Here is a 20,839-nt window from a genome sequence, read left to right on the forward strand (position 1 = left end):
GCGTGTGTTTGGAAGGAGGGTTTGCAAGTGAAGTACAGCCAGCTGTTGGACTGTTCTCTGATGAGAAAAGAATTAAAAATACTTTTAGCAGTAGGACCCAGGGGATCCCTTTTGGGAAAAAATGAACCAGAACACCTTTATGTTATTTGCGGCAGACCAAAGATGTGTAAAGAGTTGTTCAATACTGTAAAAAAAAAAAAGTTAAGCTGTGAGCCATGTCATTGGCTAAGAAGAGTCTGACAGGAAAATGTAATGGCTCTTGAGGTCAGGGCAGAGTCTGCTATAAATGTATTGCAACTGAAAACACCTTGACTGATTCAGCCACCGCACTTGTATGGTTAAGCATCACTCGTCGGCTCTTAAAGGACAACATGAGCGCTTCTGTGGCCGTGTACAGGAATATTTACACGGAGGACCGCTTCAAGCAGGCTTACGGCTCCGATGACAACGCGAGTGGAAGTTTGCGGCTCCGGGAAAAACTCGCCGGGAAGGTCAGGTGTTCAAAGCGAGCCTGCCTTCACCTGTTGAGGGAAAGAGTCCCCATTTTCAACTGGCTGCCGAGATACAGATGGAAAAAATGGATTTTAGGAGATACTATTGCGGGGCTGACTGTTGGTATTCTTCATATCCCACAAGGTCAGTAACGATACGGTACTATCAGTAACATAATTAGAAAAACGGGCAGCTTGTTTTCTATAGGATTTGCCATTTTGTCCTCCCTTATACTTCCCAAAATGTAATGATAAAAATGAATAATGCTAATGATGATGATATTTACTGTTTGTAATCGTTTTTTCACTGACAGGCCTACTTTTTATTTGAATCACTAATGCAGGCTTCATATTTGCTTGAAAATTGTACTTTAAACCTTTCAACTTAACAGTTTTACAGTTAAGAATAACAGAAAACACAGCCTCGTGTTAATTTCAAACATTCTGTGAAATTTTCATCTCATTTTACACAACATGTCTCAGCCTTCGTGTCAGAAGTAAGGACTAATTTTAGATTCTAAAAAAGAAGACTTTGTTATCAGTAAACTCTCTCTTTTGTGTTTTTTTCCTAAGGCATGGCCTTTGCTTTGCTCACATCCGTCGCTCCGATATTTGGCCTTTACACCTCCTTCTTCCCTGTTGTCCTATACATGTTTTTTGGCACAGGTCGCCATGTGTCCACAGGTAAGAAGTCCATCCACCATCTATTATACACTCAAGAAAGGTACAACAGACATGGCTTAATCACCAGATGTGCTTTGACTACAGTATCTTGAAGTCTAAGCTCAGATAATGTGTTCTTGTTACTGAGATGACTTCACCTTCTCAGGTACCTTTGCTGTGGTGAGTCTGATGACTGGCTCCGTAGTGGAGCAGCTGGTTCCCACTCCTCTGGAGATGAACTCCAGTTCGAATGAAGCAGCCAACTTTGAGGCCCAGAGAATCGGTGTGGCCTCGGCTGTCGCACTTCTCTCAGGAATCATTATGGTAAGACAGAAGCTCAAAGTTTCAGTGTATAAATGTCACAAAATTAAATATGTATTGCAAGTGAAAGCAGCAGCGTTAGACTTGATTCCAAAATTGTGCTCATCTCTTGTGTCCCAGCTGTGCATGTTTGGCCTTCAGCTGGGCTTCCTCTCCACCTATCTCTCAGAGCCAGTTGTTAAGGCTTTCACCAGTGCTGCCGCCTTCCATGTCACCATCTCACAGCTGCAAAGCATGCTGGGCCTGCGTCTCCCTCGCCACACTGGGACCTTCTACCTTTTCAAGGTGATCATTGCTTGTTGTTTTGGTGTGATCTCCCAAAAAGGTATTTTGAGAAAATGAGTCTTCTCACTGGTTTGTGTGCTTAGACTTTAGCATCAGTGATGGAGAACCTGCCCCACACTAACATGGCTGAGCTGCTGATCTCTCTGGTGTGTTTGGCTGTCTTGGTCCCTGTTAAAGAGGTCAACACACGTTATCGGCACCGCCTGCGTACACCCATCCCTGTGGAGATTCTTACGGTCAGCTGAATTCTTAAGATATAAAAGTTTGATAATTTAAATGTAATTGACTGGTTGTAAATCATGGTTTTATGCTCTTCTCTTTAGGTGATTATTGCTACATGCGTGGCCTATGCCTCCTCACTGGACTCTACTTATGACATTGAGATAGTTGGTCATATCCCTGCAGGGTAATCTTCAAGAATTTGGGGAAAAAATTATAATTTAAATATCTATAATGTCTGAAGCTACCAGTACTTACTAACGTTTACTCATTTTTGTGTCCTCAGATTTCCAAAGCCACAGTTGCCAGCCTTTCACACTTTCCCTGCCATTGCGGGAGACACAATAGCCATAACATTTGTTGGATATGCTGTGTCTGTTTCGCTGGCAATGATTTACGCTGATAAACATGGATATTCTATCAATCCCAACCAGGTAAGATTCAGCAATGTTAAGCACATTTCTGAAATGTCAGATTATATTCTTACCAACATGTTAACATTTAGTTTTGAACCTGGGATTAATTTCAGGAGCTGCTGGCTCATGGGATCACCAACACAGTGTCCTCCTTTTTCACCTGCTTCCCAAGCTCAGCCACTCTAGCAACCACTAACATACTTGAGAGTGCTGGAGGATACACTCAGGTAGTGTGCATGGTGCATGATGAGGCTTCATTGTCAAGTTTGCAGATCAAAAATAAACAAAGCTCACACCAATAGAAAAAAGTATTCATGTGGACATTGGAAGGAATTTGAATGAGTTTAATTACTGTTTGATACACTGTGGCAAATATAGTAAGCTATATTCAAAAATGGAAAAATGGAAATACAAAATCCTGATTTCATATCTAATCTACATATAACTCTTTGTTTCGTTGTACTTGTGAATGCATTTGTGTGTGTGTCTTCCTGCAGCTCTCTGGCTTGTTCACTAGTCTGGTTGTCCTGATTGTCCTGCTGCTGGTTGGACCACTATTCTACTTCCTACCCAAGGTGTGCTTCCTTGCTTGAATCTACACAATGAATCAGAAAAGCAGAAATTCCATTTTCACTCTCTTCATCTGTCTCTCTCAGGCAGCCCTGGCATGCATCAACGTTACCAGCCTCAGCCAGATGTTCTTGCAGTTCCAAGACTTACCTGAGCTGTGGAGAATCAGCAAGCTTGACTTTGTAAGGCCATTTAATGGAATTATGGGGTATAAGAATGTGGTTCCCATTCAAGGATAAACAAGATAAAACAGACAGAAACTTGGTTAATTATGTCCACAGTGTAGTTTGAATCTCTTTGAGGTTAGTTGCCTACTGACAAATTGCTGATGTATGTACTTTTAAACAATGCCTGCGTTGTCACAGTTGCAAGGTTATTTGAAATGAATACTCTTCCATCCAAGAATTATCAATCAAATCATGCAGTCATGAGCTAGTGGAGCACAAAGAAGATGTCAGATAAATCACCTTAACCCTTGCACTTTCACTCCGACTGCTTGGCAAGAATTAGCCATAATTTACAGTGACATGCTTCTATTGTTAATGTTTTTTTGGTTTAGTTTTTTCACGTTATTGTGTTTGTGCAGATGGTTTGGGTTGTAACCTGGCTGTCTGTGGTGGTACTCAATGTGGACCTTGGGCTGGCTATTGGAGTGGTGTTCTCTATGATGACTGTGATCTGTCGCACTCAAAGGTACATTTTGCATTACCTTTGTCCAAAAACTGTGATGCAATCCAGCAACAGCAGCTTTCGTCAGAATTTTAGCTGTGGCAAATACCATGCTAATCTGCTAATATTAAATATACAGTAAACTTACTTTCACCTCATGCTCACATGCAGCAAAATTTCCTCAATGTTATTACATGAACTACAAAGCCGAAGAAACAAAAGTTTGAGTGTTCAAGGCAGGCTCAATAGATCATTTATCATATTGTGGCACTTTGATTTTTAATTAATTGCCAATGTTTCAACAGGGCTGGTTGCTCAGTACTTGGACGGGCAAGCAACACAGAAATATACAGATCTCTGGAGAACCACAACAAGGTGAGCATCGTCTGAGGTTATTATTCATTCCAATGGATTCAAATGAACAGTTTAGTTCAGGCATTTACTTTAATTAGGTATGCAATATAACTAAATTAAATAAGAAGACATTTTCTTATTCAGGTACCAATTGACAGTTATAATCGCAGAGATGATTCAGGAATTTCCATGAAAATTAAAGATGTGACTCTCCTGTTTTTCCTTCAGTGTTATGAAGTGCCTGGAGTGAAGATCCTGAATTATAATGGACCTATTTACTATGGCAACCGCAGCTTCTTTAGAGAACAAATGAGCAAGCTGTTGGGCCTGACGCCAGAGAAGATCCGCAGCCGGGAGAAGGCCAGGAAAGCTGTGGAGAAACGGGAGAGAGAGACCGCCGTCAGCACTGTGGTATGACTGCAATCTCTGAATGGAGTGATAATGAAATGATATACGTATTTTTAAAAAATCCATACACAGTGAAATACTATTTAATTCTTATGTTGCTCTTTAGGAAGGAGGCATTGCAAATACGTCATTTTCCTCAGAAAATGAGTTCTTTAAATCAGGTAAGTTAAGCCTTTAATAAAACTTTAAAGCAACTTTAGTTCACTGTTTACATTATTTTGTGCTGCAGACAATGGAAGGACACCTGCACTTATTTTTCTCTGCAGAAACATCTGAAAGCGATGTCCAGTCCGTGCTGATTGATTGCAGCAGTGTGATATTTGTTGATGTCGCTGGAGCACGACTCTTCACACAGGTTAGCGAACAAAAAAAAAGACAAGATAATACCTCACTGTAAGATATTTCCTTCCCCATTTCTTAATTCACAGTGATTTTGCCTCTTTGCAGATGTGCAATGAATGCCAAAAAATTGGAGTTCATGTGTATTTGGCAAACTGCAATGGTAAGACTAATTGATCCATAATATTTCTTTCCCAATTGTTTTCTCAGTCACAACAATGTTCAGTAGAATTTTTTGAACATTTTTATGACACATGCAGACTGGTTATACCTCTTTGTTCCCATAGAGAGTGTCTTAAAGATCCTGACATCAAGTGGCCTAATGAAACACATGAACCCTCAACATATTTTTGTCACCGTTCATGACGCTGTGATGTACATTCAACAACAGAAGGTAGAGATCAAAATCTGTTAAAAAAAAGAGGACACACTGATTTCTTATTACATGAACCATTGTGAAAAGAAAAAGATTATACTGCTGCTGTCATCTGTTATAGGAAAAACCTCCAGAGAACACCACAACAGTTTGGGTATAAGCCAGGAGGACAATAATGAGTCACGCTGACTTTGGCCAAGTGTCTAGGACTAAAACGGCAGAGGGCACCAAGACTTCATTAGAGAAGCCGATCACTGTCAGCTGTACAGGGGCACTCCGACATTGGGTTCTGCTTGTACTGTATATTAATGTTCCAAAGAAGCAGTAGCCTGTTGTAGCAAGATGAATTACAACTACTTTTACATCAGTGTTACCAGTTTTTTTTTGCAGATATTGGATTCACACTTAAATGTAAACCAGCTGGGTTTAAGTCCAGTAGAAGGAATCTTGTCATCATGCAGAAAGAAAAGAAGTTATGTCTGTAATACTGTTTCTGACTTGTTCTAGTTCTAGTTAAGACAGTTTTGTCTTTTTTTGATAATCATTTATCATGTATTTTGGCATGGTAATATTTATTTAGTTACTGTTTGTTGTCTGCTATACAACTAAATATGAAGTGCACTGCATAGTTTGTTCAAATATATTACTATTTATATGTTTTGAAAGCCAAGTTTGAAGATGCCGACATGTACATTAAAGGCAATCTTTGTACAGCAACCATGCCATTGACTGGCTTTCAACACAACACATATGACTCCAAAAACAGAACTTAGATTGTATTGTTTTTGCCCATTGAAATGTAGACTAATATGAATAAATATCATAGACACAGGAGTATTATGCCTTTTTTATACTCTTTTATTTGGATTGATACAGCTATCAAACATTAATACCTTTTGTGGGGGAACACTGTGGAATGTGAAGCATTCCACTTTGACAGATTTTGAAGAGGTATGAAGAGCAGTCTTTGTATTCGATGAGATACTGTAAATTTCTGCGCCTGCACTGAGCAGTGTCACAAATAGATGCTCTAACATTTAAATGATAGCAAAGACAAAGAGAAGACAAATCAACAGGAGTCAAAACAGATTTCTGCTTTATTCAACATGCAGCATCAAAATCTATACTGTAAAGACATGAATGCAAAGCTTTCTGGTGCATCTGCTATTTGCTTCTTTCAAGGAAAGATGATACATTTTGACAGAACTTTTGTTACATTAATCTTCACATTAGTTACAAGTGATGAGTTATTTTATTGCTATGCTGCCCTCTGCTGTCCAAAGCTTTACACTCACTGCTCTTCATTTCAATCCTGTTACCTCGACCTGATAAAAAAACTATATGTACCGTGAGTTCAAAACCAGGACAAAATAAGATAAAAAAGGAGAAAACACTAATTATTTTCTTGCTTGATGTTGGATAGCCAGGTTATTATTTTTTTTCCTGTGCATATTTCAAAGAGGCCTCCAGACACTGTGCCCTTTGGGTTTTCCCTTTAAAGCTCAAGGAGTGTTTCACTAATTGGCAGGAAGTAGTCCACTTCAATTAGAACATGATGCACAAGAATCTGGCCAAATGTTTACCAAGCCAGATTCTACAGCCATGCCTACCAAAATGAACACAGATACAGACATACGTTGTAAATAAAAATAAAATGATAATAAAATAAATAATGCTGATAGCCCTGCACAATCCATAAGAAGGTCAGCTATTTAAAAGACAAAACTTTGGCTGGTGTGATAGCTTTTCCTGCAAAAACAGGCACGTCAAGCATTATGACATAATGTACCATACAGGGAAAACAAGGAAAACAAACAATACAAAAATACACAATCAGATTACAAGATTACAGTGGATTTAATCAAAACAGAGAATCATCTATTATTACTAAACAGTTAAATGCGTTCAGGAACACAGTATTTAAAACATAGAAGAAAATAAACTCTAATTTTAGGTAATTCATGAAATTTCAGATTTGTTCTTGGCCTTGTGTGGCATTTTTGTCTGACATTTTGTTTCCATCTTGTGGTAAAAAATTGCAATGACCATCTGCCTGAACGAAGGGTCACATGACTTTCCACTTAGCGAACAAGAAACAGGAATTTTATTTCTTCAGAAATTTGTTGAGATCAAACACACCCCAGACACAATGTCAGACAAATATTTCAAAACTGTAACTTGATGGAATATACTCCTTTTTCAATAATATTACATTACACGCCTTACATCACATTTACTACACATTTCTATCTTGTATGTTAATACTAGATTTAGACTTAAATTGCATATCTCACCTAAATTCTGACTTTACGGCCATATTCAAAATATCAGCTTCAAGTAGCCAGTTACATCCTGTAGTAACATCAAACCTCTTATTACTTAGCACTACATTATCTGTAAGAGCAATACATAAAATACATTTTAATTTGATAAGAAGATAATAACAGAGTTTCAAGCATTTAACAGGAAGCATCCTTTACAGTTTGCTTGGTACGTATTGACTTTTTTCTGCAAGAAAAATGAATAATTTTGAAAACAAGAGTGTGTGGATTTCATATTAAGCACAGATGTAAATTTTGAATAATGAATCTGTGCCAGATCTAAACCACATGTTGACACGTCGTTTGGATCTGTGCCATATCTGGGATATGATCACTTAAGTCTGGTCATATCCCGGATCATCTTTATTAACTGTACAGAGGCCCTGACCTACCCAAATCTGTGCCAGTATTGGGACGTTGTGAACAAAGACACTGGTGCGTACATGTTTAGTAGATCTGCACCAAATTGTGTCGAATGTCTGGCCCTGATCCAGAACAGTTACATTTTGCTGTATGGGATCTTAAATAAAATTAGATAATATGTAGACAGAGGCATATTGAAAAGAATAAAGAACTACTCTCCAAAGTCTGAGATTAATGTTTTAGAGTGGCTTTATGGTTTATATAATAGTTCAAACCGTGTAAACTTACGTTTCGACAGGGCAGGGCTTTAGTGATGTTGGGTGTGTTTGGTATGGGACCAGAATTATCCGTGGTGGCTGTGGTGAAACTGACTGGACAGACTGGATCAACAGGTTTCACTGTGGAACGTGTTCTAACTGTAAAAACTACAACTGATTTTTCATCACAACTGCTTTGTTGCGCCAAACATACAGTATGTCCTTATCAAAACAATTAGTGACCTCATTAAAGATAGCTCTTTTTAAGAGACAGACAGGTAGAGCAGTAGGTTTGTCAGAGTTCTGTTCATTTAATTGCAAGGCCAGCTTTACTAAAACACTTCTGTCACTTCCTGTTTGGGTTTAGGCAGTAACTACCTGCTTATAAACTATCACAATTAGGTCTAAAATACATTCTTTTTAAAACACCCTTGTGGATGTCATTGTTGTGCTACATATGCAGACTACTAGATGTTTAATATTCTTTAAACATAATTTAAATTAAATCAAATTTTCAACATTAAAAGCTGTTAGCATGTATGATTACTGCTGCTGAAGAATGATCTGTATCGTTGCAGCGGAGCTCAAAAAGTCTCTGTCTGAACACGCTCTGTTGTCTCAACACTATGTTATATAGAGGATTAAATAGTATTGTGCATTACGTTCATCAACATGCAGCATATATCTGTAAACAACTGCCTCCAGTGGCTCCAGAACAGCAGAGCAGATTGCGCTCTCCACCACAAACTATAGACCTTTTTTTTTGGCTTTTGTAATTTGCATGAGCAAAGAACCCATCAGGCTATTTTTTCGGTGTGTACAGTACAGTCTCTTAATCCGGGGTTAGCCTCACTGATTTAAAAGTTGCAGATTTGAGAGCAAGTTTTGGCAGTTGCAGTTTAATTTATAACACAAGCAATTATCTATGATTTGATATAATTTTTTCTCTTTATATTACCCCATTAATTTTGTATTCTTTCATAAATACATTCCTTTTTTGTGTACTACTGTCATTCCATAGACATGTGTCAAACATTTTAATATTGCATGACATGCATCTCACCAGATCCAGAGTAGTCTTCTCTAGCATGTCCATCATCTTTTCCAGCTTGGTGTTTGCAGTAAAGAGGAAATCGTAATCCTCTAAAAGCACATACTTTGTATTTACTTGAGATACAGCCAGGTTTCATTGTCTGGTCATGCACTTGAACCTGTACTTAAAATAAAAAAGTTCATTACTATCATGCCCACCACTGGACGAGTATCGGAACTTTTCATAGGCATTTTGTATGTCCGATTTAGTCCAGGGTAGGTTGATCTTTGAAGCGTGGTTTACAATAACGTCACTGCAGGAGCCAATGTGGAGGGAGCCCAAACTGTCAATGAAAAATTCTGCAGCATCAAAACATAAATAGGAAAATAAAAATCAGATTTGCATAATCCTTCGTGTTTCTTCTCCACCCCCATTCAGCAACAATTCAGCACTGTAATCACTCTATGAAGAAAATTTTAAAAATATCTATAAATGAAACTACTACAAACCCAGATGACCCTGTCTTGACAGCCGTGGGTCAAAGCCGACTTGCTGCACTTTGTGTGTCAATGCCATGAAGAAGTTGATGACAGCATCTGCTACAACGCAATTGGGGAATCCCTCAATGACATGGTGGTATCCAAGTCTCATGTGTAAACAGTCACCCTCCTCTCCTCCATCTTCTACTGAAATTGTGTGACGGAATGTGGCAGTGTAACCTGTAGCCTCTCTCACTGCACCGCCAACCTGAAGTTTAAACAATAAAAATGGGATGATTACCAGGTCATTAACAAAGAGAGACAAAAAAAAGGAAAAAAGAAAACAGAACATTTCAAGCACATCCTGCCCTACACAACTGCTCTATTAAAATATTCAGATATTTTTCTGGTATAATCCTGTGAACTGACATGGTGGTATCCAAGATGTAAGAATTTTAAACTATAAAAACACATTAAAGCTGCAAGCAGTGATAAAAGCCCTTGCACCTTAGTGGCGCTTCAGCCAGTGACGCAACCGAAGGCCCCAGCAACTGCTGCACTGAAGCTTTTAGGCCCCGGCTTGCCAGCCATGGCGCTTGGGATATGCAGAGACTGCTTCATCCAAACAGTCATTCTGTGACACTGTAAACACGAGCCAATACTGACATGCAAAATGTGAGTTGTGTAGGACAGTGCACTTCTGAGTAACATCAAACTTCTGTTTCATGGTGAAGGACTGTCATTTAACAGGAAACATCTTAAATAAATTTTGATAATATGTAGACAGAGGCATATTGAAAAGATTAAGGAACTACTGACTAAAGTTTGAAATGTAAGTTTTGAAGTGGCATTATAGTTTATATAATAGTTCAAAGCATGTGTACTCCAGTTTCGAAAGGGCAGGACTTTAATGATGAAAAAATTTGAAATGTGGTTGTGGGATCATGATCATCCGTGACGGCTGTGGTGACACTAACTGGCTCAGCAGGGTTTCAACGCAGAATGTGTTCTAACTGTAAAAACTACAACTGATTTATTGCGCCAAACATACAGTATGTCCTCATCAAAACAATAATTAACCTCATTAAAAAGATCTCTTTTTAAGAGACAGACAGGTAGAACAGTAGAGGTCGTGGAAATGCGTGTCAGGGTTGCATGGGTGCTGGGGCATATCCCAGCTTCATTGGGCAAGAGGCAGACCACATTAAACAACATAGAGACAAACAGTCATGCACACTCAGACAATTAAAGACAATTTCAAAGACATCAATTAACCTAACATGCATGTTTTTGGATGGTGGGACAAGGCCAGAGTGCCTGGAGAGAACTCACACATACACGGGGAGAACATGCAAACTCCACACAGAAAGACCCCTGCCAGGATTCGAACCATTCGAACCCTGTTACTGACAACCACCACACCACTGTCCTGTTGTCCATGTGTGGCATACATAGCCATCGGTGATATACCCTCATTATTATTATTATTTATATGTTTAATATTACTTGTATAACTCATGAGTTTGTTGAAAATTGTCTGTGTGTTGTCTGATCGGGAAAGGTTCGTTTATTGTTTGACAAATATGGTGATGCAGTGTCTAACTCTCACCAGCAGAGGGCGCGTTCACTACACTATGTTGAGGGACAAGGGAAGTCTCGCGGGAATACGTTGTGAGAACGAAGATTTTTTCAAATTAAATGTGTAGTGGATTGCAACTTCACTTTGTACCACGCTACACATGCTACAAAATTCTTGCAAGAGAAAGGAAGATTCTCAGGTACAGGGATTTAACTGGAGTCAAATGACTTTGTGGCAGGTCTGTTTTCAACAAGTCCTCCATGAAAACTGCCACATAGTGTATTCTGTTTTTATTCATATCCTTGAATGCAACCCATAACAGCGTCCTTTCAAGCATCACCCCTGTAAGTGGCTGCAGAAAAATATGACTCATTTGATGGCGTATGTATGTGCAATTCTTGAACTCATTCAAGCATTTTTACATGTTAAGACCAGATTATGAAAACTGTTTTTTCAGAGTTCTGTTCAGTTCAGTGCAAGACTGCGCTTTACTAAAACACTTTTGTCACTACCTGTTTGGGTTTAGGCAGACACCTGCTTATAGTTAGAAAAACTAGCATGATTAGGGCTAAAATACATTCTTTTTAAAACACCCTCATGGATGTTATTTGTATACTTCATATGCAAACAACTAGATGCTTAACATTCTTTAAATAAAATACCAATTAAATTAAATTATTTTTTTTAACAGTCTGTCAATATGTATGATTACTGCTGCTGGTAAGAATGAGTCTGAACACGCTCTGTTGTCTCAACACTATGTTATGTAGTAGGTTAGCTAGAACATTTCAATATTGTTTATGTTTATGTATTTAGCAGACGCTTTTATCCAAAGTGACTTACAAATCAAGATATAACAAGCTATACAAAAAGCTAACAATAAACTACATAGAAGAAACCCACTAGTCCGACTCTGTCAGAGGTGACAGAGTAGAGATAGGGTGCAGGCATAGAAGGAAGTGCAGAAAGATAAAGTGCAAAAATAGAGGGGGTAGGGAAGTACAAGGTAAGTGCTAGGATAGGAGATGCTCTCTGAAGAGCTGGGTTTTCAAGAGCTTCTTGACGATAGACAGGGACGCCCCTGTTCTGGTAGCGCTCGGTAGGTCATTCCACCATCGTGGGACGACACATGAAAAGAGTTTGGATTGTCTTAAGCATGGTGTAGACACTGCTAGACGACAATCCTGGGACGAACGGAGGGATCGAGTTGTGACATAAGCCTTTGCAAGAGCATTAAAGTAGATGGGAGCCGTTCCATTAAGCACTTTGTAGGCAAACATCAATGACTTGAATTTGATGCGGGCGGCTAAGGGTAGCCAGTGGAGTTCAATGTACAGAGGGGTGACGTGTGTTCTTTTAGGCTGATCGAAGACCAGACGCGCCGCCGCGTTCGGGACCATTTGCAGAGGTTTCACAGCACAGTTAAGTTGGAGGTGATGGGCTTTCATCCATGTTGATATGTCAGAGAGACAGTCTGAGATTCGTGCTGAGACCGTGTGGTCGTCAGGTGGGAATGACAGATAGAGCTGGGTATCATCAACATAACATTGGTATGAGAAGCCATGTGATCGGATGATCTGTCCCAATGAGTTGTGTATATGGCAAAGAGAAGAGGTCCCAGTACTGAACCTTGGGGGACCCCTGTGGCGAGGTGGTGCGCTGCAGAAGTGTGACCAAGCCAGGATACTTTGAAAGACCGACCAGTGAGGTATGATTCAAACCAGGAGTGTGCTCTGCCTGTGATGCCCATGCTAGAGAGTATGGACAAAAGGCTACTGTGGTTGACAGTGTCAAATGCAGCTGATAAGTCGAGTAGGATTAGTACAGAGGACTTAGCTGTCGCTCTGGCTTCTTTTAAGGCTTCTGTCACAGCCAACAGAGCCGTTTCGGTGGAGTGTCCACTTTTAAACCCAGATTGGTTTGGGTCAAGTAGGTTGTTATGTGAGAGGTAATCGGTGACCTGCTTAAAGACCGCCCTTTCAATGATTTTAGACAGAAATGGGAGGAGGGAGACCGGCCGATAATTCTCCACATGAGTTGGAGGGAGGGAAGGTTTCTTAAGCAGCGGTGTAACCTGAGCTTGCTTGAATGTGGTAGGAAATGTGCCCGATGTCAGTGAAGCATTACCGGGGGCTCACACCAAAAGTGTCGTGAGCAGCGTGAGCGGCCAGCTGCCATTCATTTTCAATGTAAGCTGGCGTCGATGAGCGGCCGGCGTTGTGAGCGGCGCGTTCTGAGCTTCGTGAGCTTCATGAGCTTCAAGAGTTGAGAAAGGCTCAACTTTATGCAAATGAGCAGTGACGCTACGCGACGACAGCCAATTAGGGCCGATCTGGATTCCGAAGGCGGAAAAAAGGCGAAAAAAAGGTGGAAAAAAGCGGAAAAGGGCGGAAAACGGCAGAGCGCAAACACAAAGAAACACAAAGAAACACAAAGAAGGCTGCCAAGAGTACGATCCATGGTGAAAGAGGGAACCGATGTATGGATGGATTATTATATATATATGCTAGTTGCTATACATATAAGCCCCGCCCCTTTGGCCGCTTCCGGCTTCTCTGGCCGCTTCCGGCGGCAGAAGAAGTACAAGCGGCGGGTTGTGAGCGTCCTGCTTGGCTGTGGTCGCTCACAACGCTTTTGGTGTGAGCCCCCGATTAATCAGATGCGTGACTGCTGCAGTTACAGTAGGAGCAATTGATTGGAGAAGATTAGTAGGGACAGGGTCCAGCAGGCATGTAGTAGGAAGGCTACATGTGAGAAGTTTAGACACACTGCTCTGAGCGAGCGGGGTAAATGAGGAAAATGATGCAGTAGGACTTCTGCATGCAGATTTTGTGGTACCAGGTTCGGTAAACTGTTTGCTTATAGCTGCCACTTTGTCAGTAAAAAATTAGGCAAAGGTGTCTGCTGTTAGATTGGTAGCAGGTGGCGGAGGATTAAGTAGAGTTTTGAAGGTGGAAAAAAGTTTCCGGGTGTCAGTAGTACTATGAATCTTGTTGATGTAGAAAGACTTTTTTGCATCAGTAACACTGGATGCGAATGATGACAGTAGCACCTGGAGTTTAGCTAGATCTGCAGGATCTTTTGACTTGTGCCATTTCCTTTTGGCAGCTCTGAGATTGGTGCGCAACGCTCGGAGAGTATCATTAAGCCAGGGGTGAGACTAGGAGGATCGGGTGGGTTTGGTGGATAGAGGACACAGACTATCCAGAGATAAGCTCAGTGTAGAGTAAAGGGACTCTGTGGCATCATTAACCTCAAGGGAGGAGAATGTGCTGGAGGTTGGAAGAGCGGAGGCAACAACGGAGGAGAAGCAGGTGGGCGACAGGTTGCGGAGATTGCGGCGGAAGGAAACCATAGAGGTAGAAGTAGATGGTCTTCTCGGGAGACTCACTCTGAACTGAATGAAATAGTGGTCAGAGAAATGCAGAGGTGTGACAGACACGGCTCGACATGCATCTCACCAGATCCAGAGTAGTCTTTTCTAGGATGTCCACCATCTTTTCCAGCTTAGTGTTTGCAGTAAACATGAAATCATCATCTACCCAAAGCACATACTTTGTAGTCACTTGAGATACAGCCAGGTTTCTTCCTGCAAACCAGCCCTATATAGGTAAAGAGTAATTAACACACTTTAACTGAATTGATTGATTATCACAAGCAGGAAATTACATAAAAACTTTTTTACCTTTCCAAATGGCATAATATAATGTTCTATGTGAGGACCGGTCACTGGCTGAGGGTGTTTATTATCATCTGCTATCACTATGGTGACGGTGGGATAATATTTCCTTATGCTGTCAATGAGATCTTTGAGTTTGTCATATCGTATAAAAGTCTTTGTGGCAATGGTAACCAGAGCAGTGATGTTATAACCTGAGAGGAAATAGAAAAGTAATTTACTAATGTGACTCTCAAACATTTGGCATAAAATGAAACTGTTAATAGTTTACAGAAAGTGTTCACAAACTTCCACTGTATCCAGAGTTGTAAAGTTTTGGAACCTTTCTATGTCCAACTTTGATGGTAAAAAATGCCTGGTGACCATCAGTTGCAAACTGAACTGCAGAATGAAGCAGAGACTTAGATCATTCCAAATTTAAGACTATTAGGAAGATTAATAAGTGCAGATTTAGGCTTTAGGATTTAGATTTAGGTTTTGCAAATCTAGACATCAATGCTCCCTCTTCAACCACTTAGATTTGACTCAGGTACCACTGAGCTGAAAGATATAAAAAAAAAAAACTCACAGCCTTACAAATTACATTCTACTCTTAATATGAACATAGTATCTGCATAATAACTTTACTTGGATCTGCTGTTTTCGGATGGAATACGATGTTTGTATAGGTGACAAATTGCAGCTGCCTGTTCAGAGCAGAGAGACGAGGACTTGAGAGTGTCATGTCTTTCTCTCCCTCTCCTTTTATGGAGACCCTGTCCACTGTGGCAGCAACATCAAAAGTCCCCAGTGTTGCTGTCAAATTGACCTGTTTTTGGGGGGTGGGATGATCAAACAATTTAAACAGAAATAATCTTTGTTAATCATAATAAAAACTTGAAAATTAGGAAGTTACTGTATAGCTTGATCTTGCTTCTTGTTTAAGGCCTAAACCTGTGGAAAGAGAGAAATTATTAGTGGAATGTGGAAATGAAAAGTTGAATAATGGTGAAATATTTCAACAAACAAAACTTACAGTGAAAAACTATTACAAAGGTACCTTGAGAAGATTAAACATTTGAAAGTTCTTTTTTAAAAAACATTTTACCATGTTAAATATGGTATTACCGAGAATGATGATGGTTTTGAGGGGTTGTACCTCCACACCCTGTATGGGGTATTGAAGAGGATTGTTGGCCTCAGCTACAATAAGCACATCTGCTGGATTGTAGGACCTTTGCACACGTCATTCATATTAGAGCATGATAGACAGTGGTGCTTTATAAAAACCCTGTTACCCACAGTTAACCAGTTTATATTTTTGCATGAAGTGTCTGTGAACAGATGACATGGCAGAACATAGGGTGGCATCTTATCCTGCCTCATTGAGTGACTGCATTATAAGTTGATAAATACATCTGCTGCTTTTTGTGTTTCTCTGTTTTAATCTCCGTGTCAGATCATTCTGTAACACGCATAACATGCTTTAATCTTTTATCACCTAATTTACATGGATGATAATCAAAATCACATGCATTCACATAGAAACTGCATTGCTGGAGAATTCTTTCATGAGTTCATTGTCGTCAGCTTGGATAACTTTGGCTTGACAATATGAATCTTTTCACCATCTATGTTTCGTGTATGAAATAATTGACAGCTCAGCTTGTACCAGCATTTTTGAGCAACACTGACACAGCATTTGATTGTACAGGACCTATGCCTTCTGTGGGAGAGAATCGCTCCTTTTGGTGTGAACTTTACGGTTTGTCATTTTATAGATATGTCTCAAAAAGAAAGTTATAACATAAGGGTGCATTTGCCAACTGTATTCTATAATCAGAATTTTACCTCCTTTGAAAGTTTTTGTACTCCTGAGCTCTATGATGTTTTATACCCTCAGGATCATGATGGTTTTCCAAGAATGCATACTGGAGGTTGTAGGCCCACACAGGTGGGAAGAGCAGACTGGAGAATGGCAGGTGAAATGTTTCCTCACCAGCCAGACAGACACATGCATTTTGAGCCAAACGACTGTATAAGAAGTAGTAAAGAGTGAGTTGTTAAGGACAAAAACTTAATTTACTTTAGAATTTAGTAAATACAGGCACACATACAAAAATCCCACCATGCCACTTCCTCCTTTTTGTGGTAATTAATATCAGGGTAACCTCTGATGATGTCTCCCATTTTCTTACTGAGGACTTTTTGTACTGGACTCCATTTTGACCGTATGTCAACTCCTGAGCTGGTCCAAGGGCTCCAAAAATGAAAGAGGAGTACCAACAATAGTCCAGAGACCAAAATCCATCTGAAAACCTTCTTATAGTTCCTATACATCTGAAAAAATATTGATAGGAAAGTCAGAATAGTATCCATAGCAAAAGGACATATGAGATATATCTTTTTCCTTGCAACGAAAAAGAAAAAGAAAAAGAAAAGTTCTATGTTTCATTTCTCATCAGAGGTATTAGGATGGAAGCGTAAAAAAAACTTCCATAACAATTTGGTGTTGTCAGCAGGATCCCGTGAGCAGCCACTCAGGACGAGGCATGGAAAGTAACAGGACATCCTGGATTTTCCAGGAAACACATCCTAGATCGCTGCCACAGGGATTCCAAGAACAGAGTTCAGCTAAACTCGTCTGGTGAGTATTTGAAATACTGACTTAATACATTTTCTTTCAAATTTGGGTTTTTGGGCAACAATTTCAAATAACTTTCAACTTCACAGTTGGCCAGCTTTTTGCCATTTGTAGCTTATTGAAGTGTCTTGTCATACGGCCTCTTCATTCAGAATGGGGAGTAGATTTTCTGTGGAAGCGGTTCATTCTGCGGAGGGGCCAATTGTGGAAATTATGAAAAAGAGGTTTGGGGATAAAAGCTTACAATATTCAAATGTATGGACAAATGAGCTCGGATTCCCGATAGGGGGATCCTTCAGTTTAAAAAATATAGAAAAACTAGAAGAAAAAAGAACAAGAAATTACAAGAAAAAAACTAAATTTCTTAGAAATCATGGAAGGTCAAAAAGAATGTTTTGAGATGTGGAAAGCAGAAGCAGAGACACAAAGTAAAAAAACCAATGACAACTTCCACACACAAAAAGAACAGGAAAGGGACATGGTCGTTACAGGAGCAAAAGAGAATTCAAAAGTCTGTTTTGTTTGTGGCCAACGCGGACACTGAAGGTGGTTGGGGGTTGCCAGAAAGATGTGGACTCCTGCTGAGAAGCCCAACCAACCTGTGGATGGAGAGGCAGGGACTACACCACACTCACAGACACATGCAACTGTCCTAACATATATTCATTACACATCTGATCATTTCAAGAAATTTCCAGAACACACACTGAACATCACAGAACAAAACATTGTATTCTTAGTTGACTCAGAAGCCACACATTCTGTGATTAAAAACTTCAGAATTCACAAAAAAATAAACTAAGTGGAACAATTTATATTCTATTGGTTCATCAGGTCAAACAATTAGTGAGAACACGACCATCCCACTCAAATGTGTAGAGTCACATTCAAGGTTCCACCTTGCATTTTGCTCTCTAAAACCTGTCCCAGTAACCTGACAAGCAGGAACTGGATGTGCAAATTAAGCCTTTGTCTAATCTCAACCCCTATCTGATCTGGCACCAGATGCTTCACACACTTTTGTCCACCACACCCTGAACATGACATATGCATATCAATGGCAACTGCAACCACTAACAACCTTTCCTGAGTTTGTTTCAGCAAAAAACACAATTTCAACAGCCTCAACAGACTTCATGGCCAAAGAGGACCTGCAGTGTACCTCCCATGTGTCACCGGAATCTGACGAATCATACGAGGAAGGCTGGTTAAGGGAGAGGTTTGACAAACTCACATTGACGCACATTATTGGACAAAACCATAAATGTGCTGTGTCAGTGTCTCTCACACCAGTTCAATGGAACATGTACATCAGCCCCACACATCCCACGAGCAAAACACACATCGGATAGCTGGGGAAATTTGAGCCCAGTTATGAAATTGTGTATTATTTTTTCAACTTCACTACAGTGCAACTCAAAAAAGGTGACATCTTTTGTGCACACACAAAGAACAGTCAACAGTAAGTATGATGTTAACCTCGTCAAAGATTGTGAAAATGTTGTCATCACTCCAAAATCAGACTTTAAACCTTGCAAGGCTCAATATTCACTTAAACAAAAAGCCGTTGATAGTATACCACCATTCTTTGAGTCTCTTAAGGCAGCAGGAGTAATTTTTCCATGTAATGATTCTTCAATACGCACGCCTTTGTGTCCTGTCATAAAATCAGATGCAAAGATCAACCAACAGAATGGCGTTTTATTCAGGATCTGCAAGCAGGTAATGCAACCAACTAATGCAAAATTCTTTTCAGTGTTCAACCTTTCAGACACCTTTAGTGTTTCAGGTCATCCAGGAAGCTGATTCTGGTTTGCTTTCAACTTCAATAGGAGGGGCTACACATTCACACGTCTGTTCCAAGGATACTGTGAAAGTCCCACCATTTACATTGAGGCTCTCAGACAGTCTTGAATCCTTTGTTCTCTCCCCAGGCACTGCTTTTTTACAGTTGATGACCTCATGATCTGCAGTCCAACCAATGAGCAGCCAACACAGTCAAACCCTTGAAACATCTGGCTAAAACTGGTCACAAAGCCAGCTTGTCTAAACTTCAATTTGTCCAGGGAAAGGTTGTCTTATTAGATCATGTCATCACTTCTTTCACCAAAAAGAGTTGAGGCAATTCAGAACCTTCCAAAACCCATCACAAATTTCTTGGTATGTGCTCTTACTGTTGAAATTAATTTCTAACTATTCCATTCTTGAAGCTCCGCTCGCCTCCCTCATTCATGGCAAAGGCCTGCAAGCAAAACATAAGATCAAAGTGGGACAAGTGGAACAATCTTTCACTGAACTAAAACTTGCCTTACAAAGCACTCCAACTTTGGGCCTGCCTGACCCTACCAGACCGTTCACTCAAGCAGTAGATGAAAAAGATGGATGTATGACTTCTGTTTTGTCACAGGACCATGGAAATAAGCTGCGCCCTGTAGCTTATTTTTCTTTAAAACTGGACCCCGTGGCTGCAGGTCTCTAGAGATATATTCAGATATGTGGCGGCAGCTGAAAAGGCAGTTATGGCCTCCAGAGATATTGTGGCCTATTCTGATGTAACTCTCCTGGTCCCACATGCTGTGTCCATGATTTTACTTGAACAAAAGACTTTTCACCTCTCCACAGCACGATTGCTACGATACAACACAATACTTTTAGAAATGTCTAACATCACTGTCAATCACTCTGTGTTTGAAACTAAAATATGAAATGAACTCTGTACCATATAAATGTGCATTATGACCAAAAGCTCCAGACACTTTTAACACCCAGGGTCAGTGTCATTACATGCACAGTTGAGTTAAGCTTCTATTACAACTAGATTGTGGGCCATGTAATTGGACTACTGTCCTTGTCCTTTGCATCAGTGTATACATGAGTATGGAATCGAGTTTTTCTTTACCACATTAACAAACAGCATGTATGTCCACCCACTCTGGGTCTCCCTGATCCTTCCAAATCATTCACACAAACTGTTGAAGAAAACATGGCTGCATGACCTCTGTTCTTTTGGAGTAACATGATGATAGATTTTGGCCGGTTGCGTACATCTACAGCCAAACCTCATCCTACATTTGAAGGCTGGACTGTGGTAGCAGCTGTTGCAAAAGCAGAACTTGCGATCTACTTTCTGATAACATCTGATTTGGTTTAAACAAAACTGATTCCCCACTATGCAAAGTTAATACATGGGATAGACGATGTGTGAAAAGGGAAAATATATTGTAAGTTGGGGTGACATTATGGAATTAGTTCACCGAAGAATTGTCGACTTTACCACTGTGAATATTCCAATTAATTTAAAGCTTTTGAAAATACTTGAAATAATACTTGAAATAGTTGAAGAAATAAGACGATTTTGACACTTAACTGAAAAAAAATGGAACTGAAACCACAC

The 20,839-nt window shown here is 39.9% G+C and overlaps 2 protein-coding genes across 2 annotated transcripts; one reads left to right on the top strand and one right to left on the bottom strand.

Annotated features, from left to right (window-relative positions):
* The first annotated feature begins 199 nt into the window (after positions 1 to 199).
* On the top strand, positions 200 to 5,935 carry slc26a10 (solute carrier family 26 member 10). The gene is made up of 18 exons (XM_072366850.1): positions 200 to 636; positions 1,065 to 1,175; positions 1,321 to 1,478; positions 1,596 to 1,760; positions 1,844 to 1,996; positions 2,084 to 2,166; positions 2,266 to 2,413; positions 2,509 to 2,622; positions 2,893 to 2,970; positions 3,052 to 3,147; positions 3,552 to 3,658; positions 3,940 to 4,009; positions 4,217 to 4,399; positions 4,503 to 4,557; positions 4,663 to 4,751; positions 4,844 to 4,898; positions 5,023 to 5,129; positions 5,233 to 5,935. Exons 1-18 carry the CDS (start codon positions 372 to 374, stop codon positions 5,269 to 5,271), a joined length of 2,076 nt encoding a protein of 691 aa, XP_072222951.1. The 5' UTR covers positions 200 to 371; the 3' UTR covers positions 5,272 to 5,935.
* A 3,302-nt stretch (positions 5,936 to 9,237) lies between these two features.
* b4galnt1a (beta-1,4-N-acetyl-galactosaminyl transferase 1a) lies at positions 9,238 to 17,193 on the bottom strand. Its single transcript, XM_072367565.1, has 10 exons — positions 16,930 to 17,193; positions 16,653 to 16,835; positions 15,930 to 16,036; positions 15,718 to 15,755; positions 15,450 to 15,630; positions 15,111 to 15,203; positions 14,829 to 15,016; positions 14,605 to 14,745; positions 9,595 to 9,832; positions 9,238 to 9,444 (listed from the first exon to the last, which is right to left on the bottom strand). Exons 1-10 carry the CDS (start codon positions 17,178 to 17,180, stop codon positions 9,239 to 9,241), a joined length of 1,626 nt encoding a protein of 541 aa, XP_072223666.1. The 5' UTR covers positions 17,181 to 17,193; the 3' UTR covers position 9,238.
* Positions 17,194 to 20,839: the final 3,646 nt, after the last annotated feature.

The sequence above is a fragment of the Leuresthes tenuis genome, unplaced genomic scaffold, assembly GCF_036924035.1.
Source record: "Leuresthes tenuis unplaced genomic scaffold, fLeuTen1.0.hap1 SCAF_16, whole genome shotgun sequence".
Classification (NCBI taxonomy): domain Eukaryota; kingdom Metazoa; phylum Chordata; class Actinopteri; order Atheriniformes; family Atherinopsidae; genus Leuresthes; species Leuresthes tenuis.

Coding starts and splice junctions, on each gene's coding strand:
- slc26a10 (XM_072366850.1), top strand. CDS start 372: ATGAGCGCTTCTGTGGCCGTGTACAGGAATATTTACACGGAGGACCGC. Junction 1,997..2,083: donor TCCCTGTGGAGATTCTTACG/GTCAGCTGAATT, acceptor TCTTCTCTTTAG/GTGATTATTGCTACATGCGT. Junction 4,010..4,216: donor CTCTGGAGAACCACAACAAG/GTGAGCATCGTC, acceptor TTTTTCCTTCAG/TGTTATGAAGTGCCTGGAGT.
- b4galnt1a (XM_072367565.1), bottom strand. CDS start 17,180: ATGGATACTATTCTGACTTTCCTATCAATATTTTTTCAGATGTATAGG. Junction 15,756..15,929: donor CAAAACCATCATCATTCTCG/GTAATACCATAT, acceptor CTCTTTCCACAG/GTTTAGGCCTTAAACAAGAA. Junction 9,445..9,594: donor GTCAAGACAGGGTCATCTGG/GTTTGTAGTAGT, acceptor TTGATGCTGCAG/AATTTTTCATTGACAGTTTG.